We start from the raw sequence: 21,033 nt of genomic DNA on the forward strand, positions 1-21,033 counted from the left end.
GGAAAGTGGGGAAGGGGGGGAGCTTTTAACCTCTCAGTATGTTCCTGTCCTACCAGGAGGAGGCAATCTCATTGGTGCTGTCGTGGAGACGACTGGGGGAAAAAAAAATACATTTATAGCGCTTATATCAATTTCCATTTAGACTGTTTGGTCTTTCCTCCCTTCTGCACACGGATCTGTTAAAGGGACGACAAAAACAGAACCAAACGGAAATCTTTCTGTTCCATCACTCACTGACTTGGGGGAAAAAAAGGCACTTTCTTTTTCGTTAGTTTTTTTTCCCTATAGCAGAAAAAAGTGCTGCAATCTGTACTATTTTTCTGTTAAAAAACTAAAATAGAGACGAAACATAATTGAAGCTTAGAAAAATAGAAATTAAAACAGAACCTTATTCTCCACAGTTTTGCTCACCTATGACGGACCAGCAGAACGAAAAACAAAACCGCTGATGTGAACGGGGCCTTACAAGTCATGCGGGACTTCTAGGTCATGTAAAAGCTCATTATCCACCCAGCATTTGTGTGATTGTTACATGTGGATCAGGAATATCCTTTCACGTTTGCCTTATACGCCTTGTATGTATAAAAACTGTAAACCAAAAACACCAACTTGGCAATATTCACACCACACTAACCAGGACCCCTTGAAGTAAGAGGGCAAAAACCAACAAAGGAGGGAAACTTTCCCTAAAAGGGAACTAGAGGGTGACAACCCCTGCCCACTAGTGGATGGCCCGCCCTGATAAGGACGCATCCAACCCTTCTGCCTGTGCCACTCACTAACCCTGATAAGTAACAAAGGAGAAGCACCATACGAGTAAACAAAACCTTCAAAGAATAAATCTCTGTACTTATCTGAAAAGCTGCTGGAAGAACCACTGAAACCTGATCCAGAGATGTCCTCTACCAACAGCAGGAGACTGTACTGTATTGACCAGAACAGAACCCAGGCAAGGAGGATACTAAAAACCCTCCCTAATTGCCCCTAGGTGTACACCAACAGCGGACACACTGATCACAGCCAAAGACAACCAAATGCACAGTAAAACTCAAACTGATACAACACATCCCTTCTCTCCCAGCAAATCTGACTGTAGGTCCTGGCGCTTTAACAGGACCTGTAGGAGTGAAGAACACATGGAAAGAAGGAGGGGAAGCTGGTTGGACAACATGTAGGGTGTCGCGCTGTCTGACTTTTCATGTAACAGATATGGTTTCTTCACTTGGGGACTGTAGTCCAGGCCATGTTTATCTCAACACGCTGAAGAAAGGTGATAAGGTTTGGTGGTGCCTCCATTGGTACCGAGTGCCCAACTTCCTTTCCTTCCAGTCATATCTCCCAGTTAAGCCGTGATACAATCTTATTTCCATTGCACAATTTGTCAAGTTTGCCATTTATACAACTGAGAAAGCATGATGACAACCTCTGTGGGGGCTATAGAAGAAGTAGTCCTCTTGGTTGCCTCCCAGCTTTTCAAAACAGACTATTGGGGGCAAAGAGTAGGACTTGCCAACCTATGAAGGTGCCCACACTCGCTATATGAGGTTTTAAGAGCTGTATTGCTGGAATTACGCAGCACTTGGTCATAAAAGACTATGTCATGTTTTTTCTGTGTAGTAGGTAGCACTGATATATACAGGTTACAGATATCAGAAAAACAAATGACCTAATTTGCTGGAAATAGATTATAGAAACGGAGGACGTCTTGGGGGCAGCATCTCAGCCTCCTGTAATATTTTCTCAAAGAGCTCTTAGGAAACCCTGATGTTGGGTTTGATCTGCATTTTACGAGTTTGTTGAATAAAATGAAGAGATGGAATTTTGCAAAAATTTGCAGTGGGGAAAACAAGGATTTACCAAAATTTTCCTTGCTGACCGATACCTGCAGTAGTAATTAGCCGTACTACAGATGTGTCATACCGTACGGCTCTACATCTGCCGATGACTCGCTGTTTACTCGAACACACTCTGTTTTACAAGATAATACTGTTTAGCGATTCCGTACATCACAACAAGTACTTGAGAAATCTGCAATTATCTTGACGTGGACATGATAAGTGTTGCTTTTAATTAGGGACTGCGGTCTCTAAGCAAATATTCCCCATGGATAATTTCCATTTTCTGCTTTTTCATGCTGAAAATGAGAAGTTATGCAAGTTAGCAAAAATTACTATTGTAATTTATCGCCATGAAAACTAGACAGTTGTCTGCGCACACTGGGGAAAGTAGAAATGAGTGACTTCATGGCGACGCACCCGAGTCACAGGGAAAATACAAGGCAGTTCACAAACTGTTCAAAGGGGTTGCAGGAGACTCATACGACAAGGATGCTTCCGTAAAGAAACAGCACCACCTTTGTCCTTGGGTTGTCTGAGGTATTGCAGCTGTACCCTGTTGAAATGAATGAGGCTGTTCTGCAATACCACGGCCCGGCAAGAGTGGTACTGTTTCTGGAACAAAGCAACCGTGTTTTCTAATCATCATACAATCCCTTTAATTCTTGTGCTGACATGGCATTTCTGGACCAATACGGTAAGTTACGTCTAAGGGTTCTTTCAGATGAGCGTATATCGGTTGCCGTTTTCACGGCCGGCCGATATATGCTATGATCTGATGCATTGGATTCCAATGCATGAGATCACATGGTCGTATTCCCGTGGCATAAAAGTGCCCGGCCGGCCAATATCGCGGCGGCTGCTTTTACGTCGAGCCGAAAAGATAGTCCTGGAACTATCTTTCTGCCTAGAATACGTCGGCCACTGCAATGACTCCTATGCTAAACTCCTTCTCTCCTCCCTATGGCTGATTTGCAATAGGAGGGGATGGGGCGGAGCTAAGCGTTCAGCGAATAGAGGTAGAGAGCACCAGAGATCTCTTCCTGCCGTCCGACTCCATTCGCTGCGAACAGGCAGTTGTTAAAATATGAATGCTGCCTGTTCATACTGAGCTGAAATGAAGGGACTAATGGATGATTTCTCACATAGTACCCTGTTGCATCCCACTTTAACAAGGGACAACTATCACTTAAAATCGAGCAGATAGATTGCCTATGTAAAAGTACCATAATTCAGGACCTGAGGGGTGGTGGTGCATGACACAGGGATTGCAAAACATGAAAAGAGGTATATACTGCCCCTTAGGCACTGTGCTAGGTATAACATGTTTGGGGGAGACTTACTAAAAATTCAGCCAAAACACTGGCATGTGTAAAGTCCAGCAAATTTATTATGGGTTTTGAGTCACTTTTTAAATTTCCTCCAGTTTTGAAAAGCGTAAAGTACATCAGCCAAGAGGTGGCATAGAAATGGGAAAATAGGTATAGCCAATAGGTATAGGGAGATGCACCAAATAACATTCAGTGTGCACCATTAGGATTAATTTGGAACAGTTTCTGCCTTTCTGGAGTTTTCCTTTAAGATGTAACTAGTTTACCTGTGCATCTAATCATCATACCAGGATACGGCAAAAGAGTATTTGGATGGATGAGTAAATCTAGCAAAAACCTCAGTGCCTGAGGAAGACTCCAATCTGGGGTCGTAACGTGTAGTTCTATTTTAATAAAGTCCTTGATAGTGGAATCCATCTTGGACTAAACTGGCCATCTGTGAGCAGTGGTGATGCTTTTACTGGGTCTATTCTTCCATCCAAATACCTTGACCAGAGAAACCCAGAGAAAGGCGGTTCAGAATGTAACAAGCAGACTTGCAGCTCTGGGTTCTTGCTTGTTCCCATGAGATCAGCATTGTTCAAGAATAAAACTTTTAGTGTGGTTGTGCATATATCTTGCACAAGCAGTCCAGGAGAGAACATATCATTTATTAGGCACTTATCACTATCTACACTTTTTGGAACACTACACTGGATTGCACCTTTGCTCCCCCCCCCCCCCCCCATCTTTTCCTGGATCCAGAGTTATTTTCTTAAAATGTTTTCTGCTTTTTTTTTTCAAAATGATGACCTATCTTCTGGATAGGTCATCCGTAGTTGATGGACAAGGGGATAGGTCATCAGTAGTTGATGCACCGGCTTCACTTTCATTTGATTCAATGGGAGTACCACATTCTATTCCACTTCCTGCCCAAGACATGATATCATTAACAGGAGCAGATAGTGGAATAGCAGCACAGCACTCCCACCTCCTACCCTGCTCACGGATTACTACATCCAACCTACTGTACTAGACAATGGGCCAGACGATCAGCTGATGGCTGCGGATCCAGTGTGGCGGATGACCTATCCTATAAAGGGCAGAAAACCACTTCAAAAAGGGTCATTCAACTTATTTTATTCTCAGATAAACAGATTGACCAGGTGAAAGTAATAAAGAAACTTATACTCACCTCTACCCGATGGCAGCTCCGAGTCCCCTTGTCAATATATTAATTACAGACTGCTGCAGCAGCCTGTGACATCCCATAAGCAAGCTGCTGCAGCCAAGGACAGAGCTCAGCGATCATTCTCTAAGCTCTGTTATTAACTGCAGCAGCCTGTGACATTCCCATAAACACGCTGCTGCAGCCAGTAAACAGTATGCCAGTGAGGGGCTCCGCAGCCGCCAGTTATCAAATTTTTTCCATTTTTTTCCCCCATTTCCTATATTCCCCTATAGAGAACTTGAACATTCGATTGCTTGTACTAAATACTGCAATACTTTAGTATTGCACTATAGCAGTTTTCAATGTTGCCTTTTAAGTCCTCTCACAGATAATAGGCAGGGCTTAATAGGCATCCATGTATGGCAACACTGGGAAACTTCACTACGCTCAAGGCCGCTATGTTAACCCACTGGCACTCCATGATTGCATCCCAGGGAAGAGCAATGGGGCTACATTATTTGATCACATCATTTAAATAGTTAACCGCTGTGGTCTTAGCTAGCTAACACTGGTCATGGTAGTCGGCAAAAACAGCAGATCACTGCAAGGTATGGAGCGGACTCTGCTACTAAGCCTGTTCCATATATTCTGCAACCGCATGACTTATATTTACGTGATGCAGTCTGGAAGTGATTAAAGAAAGGACGAAGCTTTAGGCTTCGCTGCATTAAACATACTGAAGAAACGCTCAGTCAAATCATCTCTACAAGCTTGGAGCCCGACAGCACTGGTCAATAGCCGCATGATGTAGTGTCTGCCAGTAAGCATTCATCAAGAAGATGTCATTACTTACAGTAACGCAGAGCAGCTTCAGATCCTTCCAGACAGCAAACATTGCTATCGTCTCACAGGGAAAGGGAAAAGTTTAGTTTTTACACCAAGAAAGTTGGATGTAACAATTGCTTAGGGTTCAAAATGGAGGCCCTAAAAATCATAAATTGTGCTGCCATCCATGAGTCCTCGCGATACCGAATAAGGTTTTCCTGACTGCTACAATCAAAGCAAATCCAACAGCTCAAACAAATAAGGAAGAATCTTAGATAAAAATTCTGGATTGTAGGAATCTAGCACTGAATTGTCCCATTTTACATATACTGGAACACTATAAAACAACCGCAAATATTTGGCTGACAGACATCTTAGGCGTATGGCACAGCGCTGGTACTGTCAGGTCCGCTATACCCAAATGGCCACCCCACATGGGGTGACCAAGGGGCCTCTGAAGAAAGCAGATAAGAGCAAACAGGCAATTAAGTAGTATGGTACTTTCCTAGTAGTGTTGAACAAACTCAACCAGCAGAACCGCATTTTGGGTCGAACTTCGCTAAACGTTCGGTTCAACACAGACCTAAAATGGGCTTTAAACAAAGTTCTACCCGAAACAGGGTTCTGACCACAGTTTTGAACACTGGTGTATACCAATGTCTTAGAGCCATAAAAGCCCTCTCTGGGTGTTTTGCAGAGCTTTTCTGGCTCTTAGGGCAGATTCAGACATCAAACTTTTATCCCCTTATACGGCCGTTATAATCACAGCCGTATAACGGGACAAAGCAACGAATCCACTGATCCTTATTGGATATTAGTGGTTTTATTTTCACAAGCTCTGTTCCCAGGCAAGATTTGTAGGCCAGGAAAAGATAGGACCTACCCTCTATGTAGTCAACACCATATGCGAGAAAGATCGGACAGCCGCTAACTTCCCGACTCTTTTTTCAAACTCCTGCACTTTGGTGCAGAGTTTGAATTACTGGCGAAGAAGAAGAAATCTGGGGGCGGAGCTAGCTTATGGCAGTGGAAGTTGTGCCCTGAGTGAGCTCCCGCGGCAACGGCCCTAAAAGCTATTTACCGGCACAAAGAACAAGCCCAAACAGGCAAGATGGGACGCAGGAGAGCCCAGAGTACCTCTGGACACCTGCTGGGACGAGAAAGAGGAGGACTGGAGCACTTTCTGCGGCCGCAAAGAGAGGCTCCCGACCGCGGCGCTGAACCCAAGATGGCGCCGGCGGGGGAGGGGAGCGCGCGGAGCGGCCGCCGAAGGACGGGCTCGGACAGAGGTGCACAGGGAAAAGAGCCCAGAGATGGAGGGAGGCGAGCGGCAGGCAGCGGGGGCTGAAGCGGTGCAGCACTTCCCACGGCCGCAGAGAGAGGCTCCCGACCGCGGCGCTGAACTTAAGATGGCGCCGGCGGGGGAGGGGAGCGCGCGGAGCGGCTGTGCGGCCGCTGAAGGAAGGGTACGGGCAGAAGCCCATGAGAAGTACCCAGAGACGGAGGGAGGCGACCGGCAGACAGCGGAGGCTGAAGCAGCGCAGCACTCCTCACCACAGACGCTCCACTCCAAGAGGCAGAAGGAGACCATCGGCCAGATACAGGAGCAGCAGCAGCATACAGGTCAGACTACTACCACTCACCCTGCAACCCACAGACACCCAGAGCAGTACCCAGCGAGGGGGGGGGATGAGCAGGAGACAGCAGACCCTGACCCTGCAAGACACTCACCTTCATCAGTGCCCCTTGACAAGAGACTGCCACGAACACAACAGCAAACAGGGCAGTCCAGGCCCATACACCCCGCAGCCCACAGCCATGCTGAACAAGATAGCGGTCGGAGGGGAGACAACAGCGAGCCCGATAGCCCCTCAGAGTCCCCCTACAGAGGTACACATGTATCCAGACAAAAATGCAGCCCCCAGCACAGCGCTACAGACAACAGCGACACAGGAGAGGGATGGGACTGGAGGGCCCATTTAAGATCCCTACCCACAAAAGGAGACCTGGACGGTGCCTTACATAAGTTAGAGGCGTCCCACAAGAGAGACATTGCAGCATTACAAAAGGACGTCGTCCACGTGGGCCAACGCCTGACCGAGGTGGAAGATCTCCAAGACAAAATTCTAGAAACAACTGAATCCCATAGAAAAGTTATCCAGAAGCAGGCAGCGCAAATTGAAGAGTTGTTCGTGCATCTGGATGATTTAGAAAACCGGCATAGGAGGAACAACCTGCGAATCAGAGGCCTAAGCGAGAAGGTGGAAAATCATCAGCTGGAAACTTGGGCCCAAAAATTTTTCAATGACATTCTTCAGAGACCGGCAGACAAATTTATCGAAATAGATAGGATTCATCGCACGCTGGGCCCGAGAGCCTTAGATCCGGCGAGACCTCGCGACGTCCTATGCAGGATTCATTTTTTTCAGGATAAGGAATTGTTAATGCGCAAAGCTAGAGAGGCCGGGGAGCTGATTTTTCAGGGCAACCCCATCCTCCTTCTTCAGGACTTGTCACGACGTACACTACAGTTAAGAAAAGCGCTGAAACCTCTGCTGTTAGTCCTGAGAGAAAAAGAAATACAATATCAGTGGGGATACCCGTTCCAACTGACGGCAAGAAAAGGAAACAAGAGTGTCTCCTTCAGAGCTCTGGGGGACTTGCCGGGCTTTTTAGGCTCCTTGGGACTTCCGATGATAGCCCTCCCGGACTGGCCCCCCCAAGAGGGGATATTGGCCCCTGCCCTTCACTCCCCCTGGCAGAAAGTGGGAGCCAAGGACAAACGCTGATATCATAAGTCTGAGTCTAATGTGATGTAACGCTTGCCTGTTTGGCGGGTTCTTGTTTGCTTTATGTTCTAGGTTCCAAGATGGCAAGAACCCCTCGCTAAACGTCATTTTCACATGCTGGTAATGTGCTAATATCTCAATGCATAATGTTTGTCATTTGGCCGAAGCCGCTAGGGATGGCGGCCCTGCTGTCGGTTATCACCCCCCCTCATAGGGGCTATAGCCTATGTGCTATATCGAAATGGCATTTCGTACTGCTGTGTGGTTTAGTTTGAGAGGCCCTAAGCCTCATGTTTCTCTGGTTTTTTCTTCCCCTCCCCCCCTCCCCCTCCTTCCTTCCCAACACCCTAAAGGGGCGTGGATGCCGGGATTTCATAAGCTTCTAATCGACAATCCCCCCTGATGGCTAATGTATCTATGTGTACTTTCAATGTCAAGGGGCTCAATACCCCAGAAAAAAGAAATCAGATTCTGTATCACTTGCATAGAAAGAAGATTAAGGTTGCCATGCTGCAGGAGACCCATTTTAAGGTAGACAGTGTTCCACGCTTTTCTTCCAGATACTACCCAATATGGTTTCATGGCCCCCATCCTGAGAAAAAGGCAGGAGGTGTCTCAATAGGGTTACATAAATCTCTGCAGCACACTGTGGTGGACCATGAGACAGACCCGATGGGACGCTACATTTTTATCAAACTGGAAGTTACAGGGGTAATACTAACATTTGCTAACATCTACTTCCCCAACCAGGGCCAGGTTCCTTTCGGGATAACCACGCTGAGAAAGTTGGAATCATTCGCAGCCGGATCCCAGGTGATACTTGGAGGGGACCTTAACCTAGTAATGGACCCGGAGCTGGATACATCGGTGGGTAAGTCCCCCATCTCACACACAGCACGAAAAGCACTGAAAAGGGAGCTAGATAGAATGCACCTAACGGACATGTGGAGGATCTTGCACCCGGGTGTCAGGGACTACAGCTTCCACTCGGCAGCCCACAATAGCTATAGTCGCATAGACCACATTCTAATATCCCATTGCCTCCTGGACCAGAACCCGACATGCTCGGTGGGGCCCTTCCTCTGGTCGGACCACGCCCCAATATATGGGGGGTTGTCGGATCTGGGGGGACGGCCTCGCTCGAACCTATGGAGACTTAACGAAAACCTCCTTAACGACCCACTTTGTGTCGATGACATTAAAAAAACAATAGCGGACTTCGAGGCTACCCATAGTAATGACACCACAGACCCCCCGGTTAAGTGGGAAGCGCTCAAGTGCGTTTTGAGGGGAATATTCATCTCGCATGGGGCTCGCCTGAAGAAATTTAGATCAGCCAAGCTACAGGGGTTGTTGGGAGAGCTGCACACAAAGGAATCCCGTAATAAAAGCTGCCCCTCGGACGTAACAAAGGCAGAAATCTCAGTGATTCGCCATCAAATCCTGCAAATTTTAGACCAACGATCCCTCGGGGCCAGAGAAAGACTACGCAGATGCGCATTTGAATACGGGGATAAAAGCGGAAGGTGGCTATCGAGAACATTGCACCCGAAAGCCCCCATAAACCACATTCCCAAAATACAGAAATCAGGGGGCGTAGCCCACGCGACCTCCGAGATATTGGAGGTGTTTCGAACCTATTACAAGGACCTATATAACCTTAAATCAGATTCAGAGAGAACCAAGGAGGCGGATGAGGAGGATACCAGAGATTACTTAAATAATTTTGCCCCAAAATTAGCTAATGTAGATGAGCTGGGGGACTTGGAGGGGGACTTCTCGACACCTGAATTAAACAGTTTAATAAAAGAGCTTAAAACGGGTAAGAGTCCGGGACCGGATGGGTTCTCCTCCAAGTTCTACAAAATGTTCAGGAATGAAATCACCCCATGGTTGCTGGGAGCGTTTAACTCGGTGAATGGGAGGTGTGCCTTTCCAGCTCAGGCTATGCAGACGCATATAGTGGTTTTACCAAAACCGGGAAAAGACCCTGCAGTCTGTAGTAATTACAGGCCCATATCACTCCTGAATGTAGACATTAAGCTCTTTGCCAAGCTGATTGCGACCCGTCTGCAACCCTTCATCCCGAAATTTATACATAGGGATCAAGTGGGGTTTGTCCCAGGAAGGGAGGGTAGGGATAATGTGATCAAATCCATATCCTTGATCTCGAGGGCACGGGAGTCGGAGACCCCACTCTGCCTCATGGCTGTCGATGCCGAAAAGGCCTTCGACAGGGTGAGATGGAGCTTTTTGGAGGCATCCCTGCGGAGCACGGGTCTGGGACCCCGCATGTTAGAGAGAATTAAGGCCTTGTATACGAACCCCACAGCTAGGGTGAGGGTCAACGGGGTCCTGTCGGAATCCTTCTCTATCCATAACGGAACTAGACAGGGATGCCCACTATCACCCACCCTCTACATATTAACGATGGAATCGTTGGCTAACGCGATCAGAGGAAACGATTCCATCAGAGGCGTCAGAGCAGGTCAGGCGGAATACAAACTATCCCTATTCGCTGATGATCTCCTGGTCTACCTGTCCTGCCCAAGCGTCGGCATCCCGGTAGTGCTACAAGAGTTCAACAGATTCAGTAAAATTAGTAATTTTAAAATTAATCTCCAAAAGACAGAGATTCTGAATGTCACGGTCCCTAGGGCAGAAGAACAAAGGCTGAAAAGGCAATTCCCATTTAGGTGGCAAAACAGCGCTATAAAATACCTGGGTGTCCAGCTCCCCGCCAACCCCTCACATATATTCAATCTAAATTATAAACCATTCATAGAGAACCTTGACAAAGACTTGAAAAATTGGAACCCCTTATTCCTGTCTTGGAGTGGCAGAATCAACACGATAAAGATGGTCTCGCTTCCAAGGTTCCTTTACCTTTGCCAGGCCTTCCCCATACGCCTTCACAGACAATACCTGATGCACATACGCTCCCTAATCACTAAATTTGTGTGGCGAGGACGCAGGCCCAGATTAAAGCACAGTACGCTAATTAGAACCAAAATTAGGGGAGGACTGGGTCTCCCAGACTTCGCCCTATACTATAAGGCTAATATAGCTAGGTGTGTACTCGATCTCCTTAAGAGTAGCAGATCCAAAATCTGGGTGGAGATGGAGATGGACCTGGAGCCGAACAGGGCCCAAGGGATGTTCTGGATTCCGGGAGGCCTAATTAGAGACCTGCCTAGAGTATCCCCGCTGTTGAGACTGCTGTCTGAGGCATGGTCGAGCTTCGCAAGGCGAGATGGGTTGGTCTCGATCCCGGGCCCCCTCACCCCTCTTCTGGCGAACCCTCAATTCGCAGCTTTCGAGCAAAATAGAACCTTGCTACTAACTCCAATGATCCAGGTACCTCGAATAAAGGACGTAGTGGGTCACTCGGGGATCAAAACCTTAACGGAGTTCTTCAATGAGACTAGGGCTCCGCCGGGAGCCTGGATGGTCTACTTACAGCTGAGGGGCTCACTGGACGCCCTGGCACCCGGGTCGGGTCTACACAAGGTCCTCACTCCCTTCGAGGAGATGTGCATGTCTACTGAAGCCCCGAGACACTTAATTTCCCGGCTATACAAGCTAATGCTGGATCGTGAGATGGGGGACGAACTCCCGAGGTTCACGAGAGCATGGGAGGATGAGCTTTTCCGCTGACCTTTGGCGGAAGTCCTTCACTCTAACACACAAGGCCACAGTTCACTCAAAACTACATGACCTCAACTACAAGGTCCTATCTCAGTGGTACACAACCCCGGAAAGAATGCATAAAATGTTCCCTCAATCCTCCTCCCAGTGCTGGAGGTGTGCAAATGGAAGGGGTAATATGGTACACATTTGGTGGGAGTGCCCTCCGATAGCGACATTATGGGGTGACGTAGAGGCCCTTTACAACAGATTGAGCGGAACGAGTATTGTGCTCACACCCGAGATGGCCCTACTATCCATTTATCAGGAACCCACGACCCACGTTAAAAAAGGGCTCCTAAGATTCTTCATAATGGCTGTGCGGCAGATCATTCCAAGATTCTGGCGAGCTACCTCGGGACCCGCAAGGTGCCACTGGGTAGAAGCTGTCAATACCTTGGCCAGATTCGAGGAAATGAGGGCGGAGGAGGAGATAACGGTAGAGAGGTTTTACGCAACATGGCGACCGTGGCTGGACTTTAGACAGTCACCGGGATTGGGAGAATGGGCCTCCCGGTAGGCAAATTTGACGCAGCCACGCGGCTTTTCATCAGCGCCGCACTTGGTGGTTTGGGAACTCAGGCCCATCTTGGGGGCTGAGGCCGGTGAGGTATTCTGAGCTCAGGCCCGCCCTCCCTGAGGAGACACAATTCTGAGTTTGCTAAATTAATTCCCGGCTATTCAGAAGGAGGGCCACTAAAGTCCCCTAAGGCATCCACTCCCCCCCCACCTATATCCCCCCTCCCCCCCCCACCTGCTCGCCAGAGCCATCCTATTGTTTACCCCCTCTCTCACTTTTTCTTTTCTCTTCGTTTATCTCTTTAATTTCTTTTATCCACACCTCCTGGTCCCCTACCCGGAGGTGGGGAAAGAATATATTTGTTATTGAAAAGTTTAAAAAATGTTTGGAATGAAGACTGATAAGCTGCAGTCTCCACAGAGATGTAGGAGTGGAGCAGGCAGGGGATGCAACTCAATTATGCATATGTTTTAAAAGTTTCAAAGCCTGATATACACAGTATGCTGATACGATTGATGTATGTCTTTTCATTCCAATAAAAACCTATTGAACCAAGAAGAAGAAATCTCCCTCATTCAGGCGCAACTGCACTCCGTGCTGCCGAACTTAGTTGCACCTACGGCCATGTGAAACTGTCCTTCGTGTTATACACCAGTTTTATGGGTTTGGTGAACTTCCGGTTCGGTTCAAACTAATTCAAACTTTTTGCAAAAATTTGGCGAGCAGTCAAGCCCAACTTTTCAAATGTTTGCCCATTACAATCTCCTAGCATTGCAGGCAGTGATCTAGATTGACCGTTGTCACAGCACTTAGATCTCCGCTGATCAGAAATTGGAGGCAAATCTTTGCAATATGCTACTGATGTCTTCTACACAAAGAATCTTACCAGACTACAATTAGATATAGGTCTCTAATGTCAAAATTATCTGAAATCACTAGACCTCCATTTCCAGGCAACTTGTGATCAATCTACATCCAAAAATCCCAATAAAACATACTTCGTTAATGTGTCAAGACATAAGTTAAAGAAAAAAAAAAGCGAATTCAGTGTTGTCCCACTCCCAACACCCTAGTCCAACAGCCAATTCTGCAAAGGGAAGCCACGGTCACTTAGTCATTCTAGTAAATGTAGTATTACATGAGGCCAGATAAATAGCTGTCCATGTAATACAAGTATGACTCAAGGCTGCCAGATTTGCAGCCAATGGACCGGAGTAGCTATGCCTTCTGACTCATAGATAGTGGTACCGAAAAGTGAACTATCTATGATGTCCACATACCCTACAGGCATATGGAAAGGGGTTGTCATCATTAAACAACTGCTTTAAGTGGCTACATGACTTGATTAAAGCGTGGACTGGCTCAGAATTCAAGTACAAAATATAGACATACAACTCAGATCAGATCACAATAATTGGAACACACGGAATATTAGATATCTTTCATGCAACAATTTAAATAAGGTAGAACGATCAAAAAGAAACGAAAAGAAAAATTCCTTGCCTGGTACTAGATCTGGATCCTTCCTTGGCACCAGTTTCAGAGCTGCTGCCCTCAGTCCTCTGTGATGGCCCTTTCTCGCTTTCACTCTTTTTCCTTTTTTGATCCCGTTTTAGTTGAGCACTTGAAATTCCCGCCGTCTCCTCAGAATCACTGTCTGTCCCTAGCTGTGAAACGGAGTTGAGTGTCAGGCACTTGGAGGAATGAAGGTGTGTTTGTTCCGGTCTGTCCGAGTCTCTCTCTAATAACAAAACAGGAGGATTTTCCATTTTTAACGCCTCTTTAGCAGACATAGAGCACTCTGGTCTGTCTAAATGGCCCAATTCTTTGGACTTTATTAAGCTATAGGAAGCATTTATAACTTTACCCGAGGAGTTAATATTTCTTAAGTTGTCCAAGCCATCTTCCCTAGTGTCATCGCAGCTCCCACAACATACACAAGAATTGATTAAACAGTTAGTGGCCGCTATACTAAGTTTGTTAGCCTCTTCCTCATCGTTGCTCGTTAAAGGGTCTGAGGAAAGGGGAACCCGGTTGCTGGCTAAATTCGGTGATGTTTCCGGTGACACTGAAGTCGAAAGAGATTTAGGATTGAAGATAACAGTTGCAGAAATCTTCATCCCACCAGTTCTGTGAGCAATGATTTCTGCAGTCTCCGCATCGTCACCACTGGCATCCCAGCCATTGAGGTATAACTGTGAATCTGTCACTTCTAAACAACTACAAGAGTTCTGCAAAGTACCGCTTGCCATGAGTATTTTACTCCCATCAATGTTGTTGTTATTGCTTAAATCACTTTCTACATCTTTCAAGAGATCAATATTGTCCATTTCGCGGTTTTGCATGACTGTGTCTTGGCGTTGAGGCAACTGCTTGGGGTTGTAGCAGGAACTGTTGACCCATGCAATGGTGTTCTCGGAGGTCCTTTGCCTAGAAAGACCCTCCAGGGCTCCATCAAGGTCTTCCATGAAAAACACCCTATCTTCCTCATCATTGAAGTTATCAAGAGGACGTCTGCGGGGGGAGGCCTCTGTGCTAGAAGTAGTAGCCCTGTGAGCAGGTGACTGACAGACACTTGGTGGAGAAAGTAAAGAAGACATTTCATCACCTACTCTATGAACCATCATATTGAGCTGTTCCAGCTCCTGTTCATCATACTGCATAGAACAAGCCAGTTCAACCTCAGTGTTTTCAGCTTTCGATGAAAGTGGATCTTCCGTAGGTAAGGCAGTGACTAAGACAGGAGAGATCGCCGTGGGCACTTCTGGGTCTGTCCGGACTGGAAACTCCACATCTTGGGAAATGCAAAGATTCCGTTCTAGAGTGTGCAGCTCTTCCTCCGTTAATGTCTGAAGAAGATCTCTGTAAAGAGGTCAAAAGAGAAACAATGGTTTAGTCAGTAACCAGAAGCTTACAGCTGAGCTTAGAATATAACAGGCACACGATACTTCCTTATTTTATACCAATGGAAGACATCTGGAACCCCAAAGACGTTTTTTCCTGACAGCTTTAACAAATTCAGAACACAACTTTATTCAGAAGTTTGTTTTGACACAGGAATATAGCTGGAGTAGTAACTTCTTTCTTAGGCTGGCCATAAATTTGACATTTTTGTACATTTTTGAGGGCGAGAAATTTTAAATTGTTATAAGAGATCAAAGATGATTTGTACAAATCATTTCCATCCAGCCCTTTGAGTAAATTATCTTAACTGTGAACTGTTCTTTTCTAACTACATGTAAGTAAATTATTGTTTAGCATCGCAGGTAGTAATAAAAATGGTGATATAAATGGTTATTTTATCTGCGGCAACAATCTTTGTTCCTTGGAGGGAAGATAAAATAAGATTTCTTGAAAAAACGCAAATTACTAAGAACAACATTTAGGGTAGGTCCACATCTATTGGAAATGCTGTGAATTTTACCTTCAGATGGGCTCAGGTAAACTCCACAGCGGATTACACTACCAGCCGTATGGATAGCATTTTAACAAATGTCATCCAAACGCTTCAAAAATTTTTTCACATGGAAATCCACAGCAGGTCAATTTCTTTTACAGAGATGCCGGAGAGAGCCGCCGAGGACTTCGGGTAGCTGTTCAACAGTACGAGCAGCTGAAAGACTCAGTGGGCTGCTTACTGTGTCCGGAGCAGTGCTCAGCTGGGAAGGAGTGCAGAGGCTGTACTGTTGCAGGAGCCCTTACAGAGACTGACCCATCTTTTTACAGCCTATCGAATTGGAGAGTAGCGGCAGACATTGGAAATCTCTGTACCCCCACCACCGTGAAGAGGACATGGACGTTCATAAATGAGGAAAGTACCTCAGTAAAAACAAAGTGTGCATACATGAACAGTTAGAGACAGACAAGTAAGCAGGCCTGCAAGGTAGAGACTTCAATATATTACTCTATTCATCATTGGAGCTTTGCATTAAAAGGAACTTATGTTTTCCTTGATATGCACAAGATTATCAGACATCTCTTCGTGAAATACAGACCGTGCACAGAGAGCCACTGGTTATTTTGTTGCATCATCCCTTACTCTAGAGACATTACTTTCCCATTGTACGGGGATTATTCTGGCCAAGTGTGCACCAACTGTCCATTACTGACCGTATATGCCAAGTGTTGTGACAATTATACAGCGATTGTCAGGCCTTACTATTAAAAATGGTAAAGTGTTGCATAACAGTTTCTTATTTCTACGTCCGGTGTCTGCCTCGTATCCTGAACTCTGTGTCCCCTACCAGACAATGTGAAAAGAGCTTAACCACGCTTACATTTTCACTTGATAACCAACTACTCCATTACAATTAGCCTACAAATAGTACTGTATAGATGCATGCATATACAATACTACATATAGTAGTAGTTACATATACACCCATCTTGAGAACTGCACAGTTTAGCTGCTGTATGCTCTTTTCTTAGATGTAATACAACTTAAAATAAATAATTAATTAATTAAAACTAGACTCCCTGAATTGACTTTTCACAACTATGAAAAATCAGAAAGGTTCTAGACATAAAAGTTATCACCATCAGTCTAGAGAAAGCCTAAGTGAGGAGAACTTACCAAGGCACTAACAGTGTGATAAAGTAATAGACAGAAACATCAATCGGCATTATCACTATATGTTGTTGGCTTTTTAACATTTTTCAAACTGATAATTTAGGCAATGTTTAAAAAAAAAAAACCCAAAAAGATACCTTTTATAAGGTATCGCCCCAATAATATTTTGGTCTTTTTTTGTCTTTACAAGAATATTTAACATCGCAAAGATTTTTGAATCCATAGTATCTTACTAGGATTTGAAGGCACATCTTAAGACGCGCTATTAAAAGGGGCGCCGTTAACACTTGTGTAAAGCACTAGTTGCTTGCAGATTCCGCCCGGCAATTGTTGGGTAAACACTTGTGCAATAGCAGTTTTACAATGAGTGAATACAAGCAAAGTTAAACTACATTATAAAATTAAGTTAAACAATTTTAGGACCTTGCAATGGAAATTTCTTTCTACATTAGCTCCACCCACAATTAAGGGCCATGTTCCCACAACAAGTGTTAAAAGTGGCTACATTAACTTTAATACCAGTGGTCACTCATAGCAAGCAGACCCCCCACCATAAACATTACCAGCCGTGTGCACCCCATTACTCTTCCCAATTCTGTGTGAATTCATTTCACTCCATAGGGAACGCTCTATTTCTAACTTGACAAGTTATAGAATTACGCCTGCATGCAGCCACCATTGGAGTGGGCTAATCGTATATCGATTTATAAATCAAAGGCGGGGCTCAGTATTCCGCACGCTTGTCTTGCACGCGTAACATGCTGTACCAATCTGCCAAAGGCGCCTTGTTGACGCTCAAATGCCTTGCACGAAATACACACGCAAGAAAAATCAAAGCAGGTTCTATCTTGACGCATTACGCACAAATACACGCCAAGATAGTACATGGCTATGGGTGGCACACAGCCCAATACTGAGCTTTAATAGGAGCTGTATTAATCTGCATGCAGAGGGCTGCCCCTAGTGGTGATTGCCACAATAACAATGGAAGGAGTTCAGAACCCAATACCCGCTTCCTGCCCTGCCTCTATGAAAACGGCACAGTACGTCCTTGGCACAGGTTCAAAGTGAGCTGCACAATACATAAAGTGTCCGCATATTTGCGGAAATGTATATGTTTTTTGTGCTATAAGCTCAAATAACTGATTTGTGGTAAGGGTACGTTCTAACATGGCAAAAGTTTGTTGTTGCACATCTTGTTGAAAGTTTGTTTGACTCATTTGGATTTGGTTGCCGATTTGCTGTACATAGGGGATGGTGTGAATCATTTCGGTGGCACCGTTGCGGTCCTGTCATCCAATCCTCACTAATCGGTAAGTTTTTGCAGCAATTTGACTATGATCAATGCAAAAAAGTGCCACTTTGTTTCTTCCTAATTTTATCTACACTGTTTAAATCTGTCATCCGGCTCCTTCATTCGATATGGATGCAGAATATGTTGGCGCCATCAGAGAACACAGGAAGCTCTTCTGCTCCGGAGGAACTTTCTCTATTACAACTAATTCTCTGGAAACAAAAGCAATAAGATACAAGATAAAAGGTAACAATCACACAAACAGCGGCATCCTGAAATGTCTTGCTGGCATTTGAAAATGTCTGACATATGTTAATGCATCAAAAAGCTATTAGTTTCTAAGAGAATGTGCAAATAGAGGGAAACTGGGAGAAGAGGCAGCACATGCTTGTATCTGCACACCGCTCCGGAGAAATTACTGGTGGGGCCATAAAACCAGATACCAGGAAACACTATCTGTTATTGCGGAGCTCCAGGGGCAACCTAGGCTTTAACACCCTTAAGGAAACCGGCAGCTTTTTTTATTGTTGTTTTCTCCTACTTTCAAAAAAAATCAAAAAATCAGAACTTTATTTTTTTTCCGTTGACACAGCTGTCTGCCGGCTTGTATTTTGCAGACTGTTTTTGAGTGGTCGCATTTAACGTATCATACAATGTATAATCAATTTTCTAAGTGGGGTGAAATGGGAAAAATACACTGGCGCTATTTTGTGTTGTTACTTATTTTTATAACATACATGCTACAGCAAAAATGACATCATCTTTATTCTATTGGTCGGTACGATTACAGTAATGCCAATTTTTTTTTGTTATTTTATTTTTAAAAGTAATACAATATCAAAAAAATTACTTCTTACATGCCACAGGCAGGGCTTAATAGGCAGAAATACAGGCTGCCATGACGTAGGATCAGCAGTCTGCAATCTCACTGCAGGTGAGCCATCTGGGTGATGGTGTTCGCTTCCTCAACTGAGACATTAAATGCTATTGTTAGAACTGACAGCGATACTTAAATGGTTAACGATTGCGATTGGAGGCACTTCCATAGGGAACAAGCTTTATTCCCATACTGACCTCACAAATGGATGTTGCCAAAGGGTTAAAGGGGTTGTCCCACGAAAGCAAGTTGGGGTATACACATCTGTATGGCCATATTAATGCACTTTGTAATGTACATTGTGCATTAATTATGAGCCATACAGAAGTTATTCACTTACCTGCTCCGTTGCTGGCGTCCTCGTCTCCATGGTGCCGTCTAATTTCAGCGTCTAATCTCCCGATTAGACGCGCTTGCGCAGTCCGGTCTTCTCCCTTCTGAATGGGGCCGCTCGTGCCGGAGAGCTGCTCCTCGTAGCTCCGCCCCGTCACGTGTGCCGATTCCAGCCAATCAGGAGGCTGGAATCAGCAATGGAACGCACAGAGCCCACGGTGTACCATGGGAGAAGACCTGCGGTCCACCGTGGGTGAAGATCCCGGCGGCCATCTTAGCAAGGTAAGTAAGAAGTCACCGCAGCGCGGGGATTCGGGTAAGTACTATCCGTTTTTTTTTTTTACCCCTGCATCGGGTTTGTCTCGCGCCGAACGGGGGGGCTATTGAAAAAAAAAAAAAAAACATTTCGGCGCAGGACAACCACTTTAAGAGCAGGTTCTTCTTTCAGGAGTGAAGGTGAAATAATAAATAAGGCTCTATTTAAATTAGACTTCCCTTTCTGGAGTTTTGCCCTGATTTAGTGTCATACAGTTGTGTCAGTGCCAGCATACTCGCACCAAAAGAGCTCAATGAATAAATACAGCACCAGAAACAAGCTCAAGACATAAATACGGCACCAGAACCAATTGCATGACATAGATCCAGTAGCAGAGTGAAGCAATTGTGTTACTTGGTGCAGATAGGCTGACAAGGAACAACAGACGTGAGGAGACAAGAGTAAGGAGGACGACGACTGATGTAGCTCCACAAGATGATGCCGCATGGAGGAAGGCGATCATCCAGCCGGTCGGACCTAAGGAGTGTGGGGTCAATCGCCTCTAGCCACATCCACTTGGTGTCCCTCCCTACAAGCTGGCGGCTGGCAGCCTATGCGACTGCATGGGTCTCATGCAACCAGAGAACAAATGAGAGTAGAATTACCCTGCTGTCAACTATACCGGATAAAGTCAATGGGTCTATTGGGCTTCATCAAGACCTGGCATAGCTATCATAGGTCCATTATAAACAAAAGCTATGACGCTAGTCCGAACAGAGCCCAAGGAAACCTCCATACAATGATGTAATGTATTTGGTATCTAGCCAAGAGCTAACACGGAGCAGCAAGCCGATAATGCTTGATAAACACATTGACACGCTCCGTCAGACACACACAGCAAACAAACAGAATGCTAATAACACGTAGTAATGATTATAGCTCCAGTGGAACAATAAAGAGGCTCGTTTTACGGAGACTGTATATGAAGAAAAATCGAAATTAATCTGATTAGCAGAGCTCACAGTAATAACCGTCCGTGCAATCTGCAATACAACCGGCATTCGGATCTACTAATGCTTCAAGGCTACAAAGTAGAAGGGTCACCAGCAGCAGCGATCACATCAAGGCCTCCCCTTCCCCAGGAGATGAAATGATACAGCCAGTCGTCTTAATGCTTCTCATTTACAATTTCCCAAAACGAGAAAAATTAAAAAGTCAATCACTCTTGAATTGGAATAATTACCAGACCGGAGCTGAGGAGACTGAGCAAAGAGAAGAGTTGCTGAAAACAGACAACATGGAGCAGAGACTTACAATGGTATGTAAGGCCAAAAAAAGACATCCAGTTCAGCTTATCCCCCCCCCCCCCCGCCATGTGGATCCAGAGGAAGGCAAAAAGACCCAATGAGGCACAAACCAATTTTCCTCATTTAAGGGGAAAAAAAATCTTTCCAGACTTAAAATGGAAATGCGACAGTCTTGGCAGCCTCTGCATGAAGCAAGGCTAGCTGTGTGTTCACACATCTGTTATGAGGTGGATCCATGTGTAGTCGCCCAGTACATGCT

The 21,033-nt window shown here is 45.4% G+C and overlaps 1 protein-coding gene across 2 annotated transcripts in view; it reads right to left on the reverse strand.

The window, feature by feature from the left end:
• ZFYVE28 (zinc finger FYVE-type containing 28) overlaps positions 1-21,033 on the reverse strand; it is a 184,372-nt gene that overhangs the window by 33,884 nt on the left and 129,455 nt on the right. For both annotated transcript variants that reach the window (XM_066573036.1, XM_066573035.1), the window contains exon 8: positions 13,641-14,999. In XM_066573036.1, coding sequence (XP_066429133.1) covers positions 13,641-14,999 — 1,359 coding nt within the window. The remainder of the gene's footprint in view (positions 1-13,640; positions 15,000-21,033) is intronic.

Source organism: Eleutherodactylus coqui, chromosome 7 (assembly GCF_035609145.1).
Source record: "Eleutherodactylus coqui strain aEleCoq1 chromosome 7, aEleCoq1.hap1, whole genome shotgun sequence".
Taxonomy (NCBI): domain Eukaryota; kingdom Metazoa; phylum Chordata; class Amphibia; order Anura; family Eleutherodactylidae; genus Eleutherodactylus; species Eleutherodactylus coqui.